This window comes from Canis lupus, chromosome 16 (genome assembly GCF_011100685.1).
Source record: "Canis lupus familiaris isolate Mischka breed German Shepherd chromosome 16, alternate assembly UU_Cfam_GSD_1.0, whole genome shotgun sequence".
NCBI lineage: Eukaryota > Metazoa > Chordata > Mammalia > Carnivora > Canidae > Canis > Canis lupus.
The window spans coordinates 7,367,876-7,380,259 of record NC_049237.1 but is presented as its reverse complement, the minus strand read 5'-3'; the positions used below and the strand labels follow the sequence as shown (position 1 = coordinate 7,380,259).

Genomic DNA, 12,384 nt, shown 5'->3' with positions numbered 1-12,384 from the left:
ACAACATAATATAGTCTCTGTCACAGTAGCACATTTATCTAATATCTTTAAGACCTTCATTTTCATAACCAAATTTCTTTCAATCAGTTGCCGCTAATGAGTACCCAGATATTGCTTCCGGATTCAGAGTCCTGGTGATTTCAAGGCCTGCCTTATTTTCTAGAAACCCCTCAACTTAGCATTATCCGATTGCTGGTCTAAGGAAGGGAGAGACAGGGTGTTGGACTTTGGGTCAGTTACTTTGACATGGTGAACACATCTGTGTCTCTCTGTTCAGCCTGATTTTCTGACCATAACCATAACAACTTTACTTTTCTTTTTTTTCCCTTAGGCTTCCTTCAGTAAAATTCCCATTGGATTTATCCCACTGGGACAGACCAGTAGTTTGAGTCATACCCTCTTTGCTGAAAGTGGAAACAAAGTCCAGTAGGTTGTCAATGTGGGGTCTTAGCGTTTGTGGCTGCGTGAGTCTGGAAGGGACAATTCACATGTGGGGGATATGAATTCTTTGTTTTTAGTTTTGATAGCATGGAACTTCAGATCATTAAGAGGAGGACCTGGATCAAAGGACAATTGTTCAGTTTATTGGGAGCTTTCCCAATAAAACCTGTTGGATCTAGGACCCTGGTGATCTGATAACAGGTGTAGAGATGAATATTGACGTCCTTCTGTCAGTTTTGAAGGTAGCACCCTTGATCCAAAACTATCTTTATGCCTTTATGTCGTGAGATTCTCTAGTGAAGGCAGATTTGCATTGATCATTTGTTTGCTTTAAAAATACATGATGACAAATAGCAAGTCCCCTGAGAAAACTGAACTGGTAAGCCTTAGCTTCATTATCTTGATAATATAAGTAGCTAGAACAGCTAAATAATAGTCACATCCTTTGGGAAATGCCTCAAGTGAAAAGTAGTAAGGATAAAGCAGTCGGGAAAGCACCATAGCCCTGGCATCTAAATTAAATTGCTGTGAGTCTAGCTGTCTTCAGGAGTCAAGCAGATTGTAGTTATCGTTCTTTTCTCTCAATAGCATTATGTAAACAAGAAGATAGGAATCTTGAATTTGCGTCCTGGCTTTGACAGTGAGGAATAGTATAATCGAGCAAATTTTTGCAGGCTCTTATTGTCAGTTGCCTGATCTTCTTTGTGACAAGCTTTGTGACAGAATTGGGGGAGGTCAATAAATAAAAGCTTGTTGAATGGATTAACAACATTTCTAGTTATATAACCTTCTAGAATCATAACAATAATAATACTCAGGTGATTTTCTGTTTAGGTTTTTTTTGTGCTTTGGGATTTTGATTAGATTGGTTTTTGCGGATTTATTTTTGCTGTTAGAATTTTAGGAGCCATTTTATATCTTTTAACAATTCTCTTTCCCTATATATGTCATAAAAGTTTTGGTCCGTATGTCATACACAAGGCATAACCATAGACCTGTCTATCAAGCCTTCGTCAAAATGTTTCCTGCTTCAAGCCTTAATCTGATGGGAATATTCAGCTCTTCACCAGTTATCCTGAAGCCTGACATGGCATTTTAGTTTGCCAGACTTTTTATTCATAGTTTAGAATTTCTGAGGGGCAATGGATATAACAGGTAATGAATTATCCAAACATTTTTGCTTATCTGAGATGAATTCTATCTGGTTTTGGTCTTGGTTACCTTAGAGAATTAGTCTTTTGTTTTATGTCAACATAGATGATTTGAACTGCTCAGCCAAAGTCCCCAGATATGTCAGTGATCCAGAGGGAGACCATGTTCCTTGGAGAACACCTTTCCTGTCCCAAAGCCAGATTATGTGCAGTATGGCCACCCTCTAGGTCTTAGTTTCTTGAAGGTCTTCAGTTTTTTGGGAGCTGATTTTCCCTGGCTTAAACTAATGTTGTTGCTGCTTCTATTTATAATTTAAAGATTTATAAAACTTAATTTATAAGCATGCCCCAGGGCTCTGAGGTAATTAAGTAAATCTACCCTGGGTTCAGAATTTTGTAGACCTCTCAACATGGCAGATGCCTAAGGCCATTTAAAAGAACAAGGCTTTGCTTTTTGCACGGCTGTCAAGATTTGTTGTACCATAATTACTACAGGAGAAAAAGGAATCTTGCATTTGGAATGTTGCAGGTAAATAATTCTAAAAAATAGCTGGTGCGACAGTGCAGCTTTAGCTAGAACTTTCAATTACTGCTGGAAAATGATAAATTCGCGGTTGTATTTTAGCTGTGTGCTGCCAATAATTTTGGAAAAAACCTGATCTTATAAGGCTTCTTCAGTTGCAACATTTTCTTTAAGGTCAGTCTCAAAAGCACTTCCTAAACCTCTCCATGTGCTCAGTACTACACAGAGTAAGTAGAGAGCTTTTGGATCCTTTCTAATAGCTTCCTTCAGAATTAATATATTCATATCAGATTCATCTAAACTTGTGAACATACCTCTTGCTTTATCCTAGATTGAATCTCATTTTCTAAACTGCTTCCTACTTTCCTGGATAGCATCTGTATTAGAGGGAAAAAATGGGATAAAGGTGTATTGATAGAGAAATATGGGAAAGAAAAATAGGCTGTTTCTTAACTTTGATTTTGCTTACTAGGGAGCCCAGAATGTAATCTAAGTATTTGAGTTAATGTGTATATTTTGGGGATTTTAAAGTGTCGTAAATTGTACCTAAGTGCTAGAAATGCTGATTCAAGTGGATGTGATTCCTGACTTAGATGTTAACATTTTAAGCCTGGTCACACTGGTGGGGAGGCCTGTTAGATGTGGGGTTGCCCTTTGGGAACCTATAGATATTCCTTTGGTGCATCCACAGCAGCTTCACCAAGTGAGGGAGTGTGCCCTTGGAATCAGAAATTCAACCTGAAGTTGAATTTCATTTTGCAGTGAACTTGCTCTGTCATCTTGAGAATTTTATTGAATCTCTCTGAGTGTTGGTTTCTTTACCTGCATTTATCAAATGCCCAACAGTAGTACTTACTTCAGAAGGTTGTTAACAAGTTAAAAATAAAGACTAGTTAGGTAAGCAGGTAATTATGCTTGGTAAATTATTGGATATGTTGAAGACTTTATGCATCTTTATTGATAATTTAGGATGGAAAACCGTGAATAACAAATAGGATGACTGTATAGTTATTGAGTCCAGATTCTATAATTAAAATAATAGAAGCAAATCAAAGAAGAGAACACTCCATTGTCTTGCTGTTTCACCCGAGGAAAAACATTTTTTTTTAAAGATTTTATTTATTTATTCATGAGAGACACAGAGAGAGGCAGAGACCCAGGCAGAGGGAGAAGCAGGCTCCATGCAGGGAGCCCGACATGTAACTTGATCCTGGGTCTCCAGGATCACACCCCGGGCTGAAGGTGGCGCTAAACCGCTGAACTACCAGGGCTGCCCAAGGAAAAACATTTTTAAAGGAGAAAGCATTTTATAGATATTCCAGTCAGTTACTATGGAATGGTGACTTTTCTACCAAATTGACATTATTAACCAGAAATATACAGAATAGATTAGCAGAAGCTATATTTGAAGAGAAACTACCCTCTTTTGAATGGAGATTATAATAATTTCTGAGTGACTCTTTTCTTATAGTTAAGTGCTAGACATAATAAATCTTTTACTTTATTAGTAATTACTATATAACAACAGTAAAATACTAACATTGGTAAGCCTTTACAAAAACATGGAATACTTAGGGATAAATCGAACAAGATATGTGTAGGATTTATTTGAAGAGAAATCAAGAAAACAAATAAATGGAGAGATATCTGCTCCTTCAAAATTCAACACAATCAGAATTTCAGAAGACATTTTATAGATATTAACATGTACATTCTAAAATTTATCTGGAAAAATAAAGGAACTAGAATACCAGAATAACTTTGAAAAAGCATAACAAAGTTTGAGGACTTACCCTATCTGATTCTAAGACTTATTCTCTAAAGCTACAGTAATCGGGATCCCTGGGTGGCGCAGCGGTTTGGCGCCTGCCTTTGGCCCAGGGCGCGATCCTGGAGACCCGGGATCGAATCCCACATCGGGCTCCTGGTGCATGGAGCCTGCTTCTCCCTCTGCCTGTGTCTCTGCCTCTCTCTCTGTCTCTCTCTCTCTCTCTCTCTCTCTCCCCTGTGTGACTATCATAAATAAATAAAAATAAAAAAAAAAAGAAATATTAAAAAAAAATAAATAAAGCTACAGTAATCAAGACAGTATGGTGTTAGCAAAAGAAGAAATGGATAGATCAGTAGAAGAAAGTGTCCAGAATTAGGCCCACACATATCTGGATACTTGATTTTTTTTTTACAAAGGGGCCAGGACAATTCAATGGAGAAAGGTCAGTTTTTTCAACAATTGGTGCTGCAATAGTTAGCTAAGCACATGCACAAAAATGAACCATAACCCATACCTCATATATATAAAAATTGACATGGAATCGATCATAGACTTAGATATAAAACCTAAAACTGTAAAACTCCTAGAGGAAAATCTTTGTGACTTTCAGCTAGGCAAGGATTTCTTAGGACACAAAAAACGGAAACTATAAAAACAACAAAAAAGGTAATTTTGGCTTCAGCAAAATTTAAAACATTTGGTCTTTGAAAAGCATTGTTTTTTTTAAAGGATTTTATTTATTTGAGAGAGAGCATGAGTGAGAAAAAAAATACAAGCAAAGTGGAGGGGCAGAGGGAGAGGGAGAGGGAGAAGCAGGTTCCCTCCTGACAACATGAGGCTCAATCCCAGGACCGTAGGATTATGACCTGAGCCGAAGGCAGACACTTACCCCACTGAGCCACCCAGGCACCCTTGAAAGCATTGTTAAAGGAATGAAAAGACAAACTGCACACTGGGAAAAAATATTTGCAAGGCACATGTCTGATAAAGGACCAATATCCAGAGTATACAAATAACTCTCACAACTCAATAATAAGAAAACAAACAGCCTAATAGGAGGGCAAAAAATATTTGAACAGACCCTTCACCAAGGACATGGATGGCAAATAAGTCTATGAAAAAATATTCATCATTAGTCATTAGGGAAGTGTAAATTAAATCCACTCTGAGATATGTCTATTAGAATGGCTTAAACCAGTCAGAAACCTGACATCATCAAGTGCTGACAAATACACAGAGCAGCTGAAAATATTATGTTGGTGGTGGAAATGCAAAATGGTACAGCCACTATGGAAAATAGTTTGGCAGTTTCTTTTAAAATTAAACCTATGAGCAGCAATCATACTGCTAGGTATTTCTCCAAAAGAAATGAAGACATAGGTCCATACAAAAACCTATACATGAATGTTTATAGTAGCTTCATTTGTAACTGCCAAAAACTGGTAATGGTGCCAATGTCTATCAGCTGGTGAATGGAAAAACAGTGGTATATCCATACAATGGAATACAACTCTGCAATAAAAAGAAACAATCTTTAAATCCATTCAGCAACATAAATGAATCTGATACTCATGTGAGGAGTTTTTAAAAGCTCAACTACAAAGGTTTCATACTTTTTGTTTCAGTTTATATGACATTCTGGAAAACAGTAGTTGCCAGCAGCTGATGGTGAGAGTGGGTTGGGCACAAAGGGCCATGAAAGAACTTTCTGAGATGTCATAAGTGTTCTTTTTCTTTTCTTTTTTTTTTTTTTTAATATTTTATTTATTTGTTCATGAGAGACAGAGAGATACAGGCAGAGGGAGAAGCAGGCTCCATGCAGGGAGCTTGATGATATGTTCGTTTTCTTGGTCATGGTCATGGTTACGTGACTGAAGGCATTTGTCAAAATTTGTAGAACAGTGTACCTAAAAGGATGAAATTTCCTATTTATAAATTATATCTTGGCATGCCTGAGTGGCTCAGTGGTTGAGTGTCTGCCTTTGGCTCAGGTCATGATCCCAGGGTCCTGGGATTACGCCTTGTGTTGTCAGGAGGGAGCCTGCTTCTCCCTCTGCCTCTGTCTTTCTGTCTGTGTGTCGCATGAATAAATACATAAAATCTTTAAAAATTATATCTCAAACTAACTTTGAAAAAGAAGTTAAAATATTAAGCTAATTTTTTCAAACATAGATAATTCTACTTGTGTGAATAAGTACTAGGGAGGAACTGTTCTTCAATTTGGTTGACATTGAGATGGACCTTTGTTGGCTACTCTTTCTCATCATTCATTCTGATTATCTACTGACTGTCGTCTTCCACCCTTGCAGTTCATTTATTTGGGACAATTTGAATATCAGTAAGGCTAATAACTATAATGCATTGAAACCTAGCAAATATTTTTAAAGCTATTTGTGAGTTCGTAATGATCTTCAGAAATAAAGGTGAAAAACTCAATGGTCCTTTTCAGAGGTTACTGAGATATCAGCTTATGATTTTGAAAATTGATGAAGTTAAAAAATCATTATTAATAAATCATTTATTCTGATTTTTCTTGTACCACCTCTATTTTATGGTACCCAAATCGTTGATGAGGGAATGTTTCTCTTTGTGGACCAGATAATAAATTAGAAGGAGCAATAGAATTAAAAGATCATCATTTTGCAACTTTGTTAACTTATAAATCTAGCTATTGATTATCAATGGTTGATACTATCACAAAAAGAGACAAACAGATTTTATGTACTCACTGATAGAAGTGCATACCACTGCCTCTGGAATATTTTTGCCAAACACATCAAACTGAACCAGATAGAGGTTTTTAGGAAATGCAGGAATGGAGACATATGTTAATACCATGGGAATGCGATCAGTAAAATCCAGACCTTCAGCAACACAGTAAGACAACACGTTTCTTTAACAAGTAGGGAAAAGAGGGATCCCTGGGTGGCGCAGTGGTTTAGCGCCTGCCTTTGGCCCAGGGCGCGATCCTGGAGACCCGGGATCGAATCCCACGTCAGGCTCCCGGTGCATGGAGCCTGCTTCTCCCTCTGCCTGTGTCTCTGCCTCTCTCTCTCTCTCTCTGTGACTATCATAAATAAATAAAAATTAAAAAAAAAAAAAAAAAAAACAAGTAGGGAAAAGAAAAGGGAAAGGGAATCCGTAGGTCAGAAAAGACTTGACATATAAGCCCATTGCAACAAGTAGATCTTATTTAAATCCAGATTTGAATAGAGGAATTGAAAAAATATGAGTTAATTGGGGAAATTTCAACACTGACTAAATGTATGTTGATATAAAGAATTATTAAAATGTTTTAGATATGATAATGACATGTTTTTTTAAAAAAGTGTCATTTTGTCTTTTAGGAATATGTTTTTTAGGAATAAAGGATTGTGTCTTTTAGAGATACATAAAGGAATATCTATGGATAAAGTGTTAAGATATCTGGGATTTGTTTCACTACAGTTTGGGAGAAGTGAGTGAGAGTATATAAAAAGCAGTAAGATCACCTATGCATTGATACTTGTTGGTACTGGATGAGGAATACACAAGAATTCATGATACTGTTCTCTAGGTTTTTTTTTTTTTTTTTTTTTTTTTTAAGATTGTAGTTATTTATTCATGAGAGAAACAGAGAGGCAGAGACCTAGGCAGAGGGAGAAGCAGGCCCCTTGCAGGGAGCCCGATGCGGAACCCGATCCCAGGACCGCAAAGTCAAACCCTGAGCCAAAGGCAGACGCTCAACCACTGAGCTACCCAGGCATCCCTCTCTGGGTATTTTTATATGCTTGGAATTTTATAGAATAAAATCATTAATTCATCAAATATTGATTGCCTGTTACATAGCATGCTCTGTGCTAGGTGTTAGGTTTTCTGTTGGTCAATAGTAGATGTACATTATTACTAACCTTGTGGAGCTTTCAGTCTAGGTGGAGGCAGATGATAAAGATGTAAATTAAAAAACGTGTATTATAAATTGTGATCTTTGCTGAAGTAAAATGAACACAGATTGGTAATAGGGAAGGCCTATAGGCTGGTTCGGGTGAATGGTGACATTTCAGCCAAGATCCGAAGGGTGAGAATAGCCAGCCATGCAAAGAGACTACTGTGACAGGAGAGATAGACAGGCTGGGCAAGGAAAGTGTTTGATGTGGGTTGACTCATTCTTTCTGCGGCAGGAGCAAATATTGTCTGGCCACTTGTTGATTTAATATTTCTTTGGCTGACTCTCTGTTGTATATTAATGTATGTCTGATCTGGGATCTAATTAGACTATGAACCCTAGAACGGCTTTTAAGCCTAGCATAGTTTCCCTTGCTCTGAATGGTTGTCAGTGGTACAAACCTTTTTTTACCTGTAGACTTTTCAACTGATGATTAGAATGTAGATAGGAATAGTCTTGTGTCTGTGCACAAAAGAATCGGCAATTAAAATTACATCCTTGTCATCCTTGGGTTCTAGATTATATATTGCTGAGATAGCTCAAATCCTATCCTTTAGTTACCCTTTAGGTTATAGAGTAAAAAGAAACAATTTTTTTCAAATGGTTGAATTTCTTGGAATGAAAAGATGGTGTGTGTGTGTGTGTGTGTGTGTGTGTGTGTATATACCAAGTATCATATTTTCCAGTAATAAGAGCCAGACACATAGTAGAGTTTCAATAATTGTGAAGTAAACAAATGATGGGCACCTTATATAAATTTATCTTTGCCAAAGCCTTCCACTATATTTGTTTTGGTAATTCTTTTATATTCATTTGTCTTGGAGTATTTTGAAGGAATATATCTTTTTCCTTCACCTGACTGTTAGTACTCTGGGCAGGAGAGAGAGATTGAGAGAGAATGTGTTGGGGGAGAGATCGCTTGTTTTTCCACACATGATCATTTCTTCCCTTTGTCTTTTAGACATATTACAGATGCCACACTTGCCATTGTGAAAGGAGAGACCATTCCACTTGATGTCTTGCAGATCAAGGTAAAGTCTTTTTTTCAGAGTTTGACAAAATTCACAAAGTAATGTACACATGAGTTAAAATAAGATGTAGCAGTTCAAATGGGGTTACAATGGGGATCCCTGGGTGGCACAGCGGTTTGGCGCCTGCCTTTGGCCCGGGGCGCGATCCTGGAGACCCGGGATCGAGTTCCCACGTCGGGCTCCCTGCCTGGAGCCTGCTTCTCCCTCTGCCTGTGTCTCTGCCTCTCTGTCTCTCTCTGTGTAACTATCATGAATAAATAAATAAAATCTTTAAAAAAAAAAAAAAGAAAGTAATATCCTTTCCTATCAATATAACTCCCAGAGAAAAATCATTTTACCTGTTTATTTTAGTTTTTATCACTAGTTAATATGCTTCTGATGCTCCTTTTTATTTTTTTATTTTTTTTAAAGATTTATTTATTTATTCATTCAGAGAGAGCGAGAGAGAGGCAGAGACACAGGCAGAGGGAAAAGCAGACTCCATGCAGGAAGCCCGATGTGGGACTTGATCCCGGGGCTCCAGGATCACACCCCGGGCTGCAGGCGGCGCTAAACCACTGCGCCACCGGGGCTGCCCCTGATGCTCCTTTTTAAAACTGTGTTCAACGCCCCCCCCCCGCCAAAACCTAAAGGTTACCATCATAACCATTTTCAGGTGTACAGTTGATCAATAGTCTATGAAATTGCTTTTTGATTTATCAGTTTTAGGCTTTATCTCTTGACTTCTTTGTTATAAATAAGAATTCTCCGTGTCTCCTCTCAGTATAGTTGTGTCACTATTTTTAGTTCTTCCATTGATTACTTTTGGACTACATCATTTCTCTATCTCATATAGTGGTTTGGAATATTAAAAAAGCTAATAATACAAAGCTGCCTGGTACAGTGATGGGTTTCACTTTAACCTGTTTGCATGGTGGCCATCTCTTGCTCTTATGCTCTGCTAAAGGTGAAACCTTTCTCATGTCCCATCTGTCCTTTGGAAGATGGGTCTTTAGAATTCAGGTTATGTGGCTGTCTTACAGCTCTTTGATGGGCTCAAGAAAAATGTTGATTTTGTAGGTTATCTGGCTTTTTCTCATTTTTCAAGTGGGAACGGTATTCTTTGTAAGTTCCTACATCCTAAATGAGAGCAGAACTTCCATTTTTCTATTGGATAGTCTAATATTTTATTGATTTGTAGATGAACTCATGTATTGTTTTAAAAAAGAATTTGCTGGCTATACCCACTAAAAGGGCTTTAAAGCAATGACACCCTATAGCAATGAGCATACCTGGCACTCAGATTTTGGTTTCTAAATACTGTTCCCTAATAAAAGTTACTAGGGAAAAAATAAATAAATAAATAAATAAGCAAATAAATAAATAAATAAGTAAGTTACTAGGACTCGGTGAAGAGATGACTTTCAGAGGCAAGGCAAGGACAAATCCAAGAGCTACTCAAAAACTAGTGGCAACATGAAAAGACATAGGAGTTAGCCTGATGGTATCCATCTGGCCAATTTTGGGACAGTTTGAACATCAAAAAGAATAATAATGCTAATGGATTATAATGTAGGAAATAAAAATGAAGAATTTATGAGCCTACAGCTTAATATTAGAGAATTTACAACTTGTCAATACTGAAGGAATGATAGTTATTATTTTGTAATCACTGATGAAATAATTGATTCAGATAGAGATCATCAGTGGATGCTAAAGCCATTGAATAGGGAAGGTTGTTGGGGAATATATATTGACATAATATTAAAGCATCACCAATTACCGAATGATTACAGAGGAAAATGTACCTGTGTGATAGAGAGGACCAGCATACACCACCTTAACCAAGTGCTCAAACCTAGCATCACCAATAGTGGGACAGACAGACACTATCTGCCTCCTGATGTGATCTATTGAGAAGGATACACCATCACCTATGTGGTTCCTTGCCCCAAACATTCACTTCTCTGAATCTAACGGAAACTAGTAATGAGAAAAAAGTCTAGCAAATCCAAATTGCGGGACATTCTAAAAACAACAGTTGGTCTGGCCTCTTCAAAAATGTCAGTGTCCTGAAATCCAAGAGAAGATAGTCTGTTCAAGATTAGGGAAACCATAGCAATATAGTTAAATCCAGTACAAAATCCTGGGTTAGAAAAATAAAAAACAAGACCATAAAAGATATTATGGGAATAATCAGATATTTAATATGGACTGTATGTTAGATATATGTCAATGTTAGATTTCTTGTGAGTCTCCATGGTATTATGTTTATGTCTGTCATTGTTCTTAGGAGATGCATGTTGAAATACTTAAGGGTGAGGACCGTGAAGTCTTCAATTTATTTGCAAATGATTTAACAAAACTACAAAATGCGGACACAGATAAAGCCAATAGGCGAACGTGTTTGTAGCTGGTGAATATAGTTGAGAGATATAAATGGTGTTCGTTGTACATTAAAGAATTTCTTGGTTGGGCATTTTTCCAAAGGGAAAATTTTGGAGGGAAGAAGACCCAGTAGCCATTCCTGATTCCTGATTGGAACCCTCTCTTTAAAAAGAATTTAATTCTAAGAAAAAAAATTCTCACTGGGCAGTAGTTAAGTACCTGTTCCTCCTCCATCACTTCTCCCCCTTTCCCCACCACAAAAGAGCAGATTCCTCAGAAGGCTAAACCATAACGCCAAACAGTTCTATGAATGTGAGCCCCATGTCATTTGCTCAGATTTGGTCTTAAAATGTATCAGCTACATTCACGTGGTCCTTTAGAGGCTCTGAATGCTTTATATTCTCTAAAGTTTCAAGTTTCCTGACACCTATGAAAGAAGGTTTCACATTATGTCACAATTCCAAACCTGAGTCCTAAAATATTGCTGTTAGCTATATAGCATTGGCCAGGTGCATATTTATGATTGGCAAACCCATGTGCCTACAGCCAGTTTTCCTTTGTTCTTTACGCGGTGATGTCTGAACTCTCCACCGTGACATCACTGGTCATGATAAAAGTGATTTCAGTTGCATTTAATTCTTTAGTGAATAATAAGTCTAAGTCCTTCTTACAAAATAGAAGGGCTGGGGGAAAGAAATTCTACCCCAGGAAGGCAGCACAGATTGGCATCTATGGAAATATTATATTAAAATGTTATTACCAAAGAAGGTGTCAGGCTATATCTCCTAATAACTAGGTGATTTACTGCTGCTTATAAGTGTGCGAGAAGTAATACATTCCAGAGTAATTAGGATTTAATTGGGAATTGTTGGCTCTGCTTATATTTAAAAGCCTTGTCTCCTCTTTTTCTTTTCTTTTGAATGTACTGATTTTGTGAATTGATGAAACCAGTATCAAATTTGCCACAGGCCCTGTGTATTGATGACACAGCCCAGGAAGCACAAAACTTTTAAAATTAATTCCTAGAAAACATAGTACAGCGACCTCCACTGTGGTTTCTGAGGCACCCAGCTAAGCTGAATTTGTCTTCTCTTTCTTCCTTATTTCTGGAAATTGTTTCAGAATATGGGAGTGGGGCGAGGAGGATTATAGTTAAGCCTGATACTTGATTCCAC

General features: G+C 37.4%; 1 protein-coding gene across 5 annotated transcripts in view; it reads left to right on the top strand.

Moving 5' to 3' along the window:
* AGK (acylglycerol kinase) overlaps positions 1-12,384 on the top strand; it is an 80,949-nt gene that overhangs the window by 42,157 nt on the left and 26,408 nt on the right. For all 5 annotated transcript variants that reach the window (XR_005371229.1, XR_005371230.1, XM_038559379.1 and 2 more), the window contains exons 8-9: positions 332-426; positions 8,773-8,842. Coding sequence is in view for 3 of the 5 variants with exons in the window: in XM_038559379.1 (XP_038415307.1) it covers positions 332-426; positions 8,773-8,842 (165 nt within the window). In the remaining 2 variants the exon portion in view is untranslated. The remainder of the gene's footprint in view (positions 1-331; positions 427-8,772; positions 8,843-12,384) is intronic.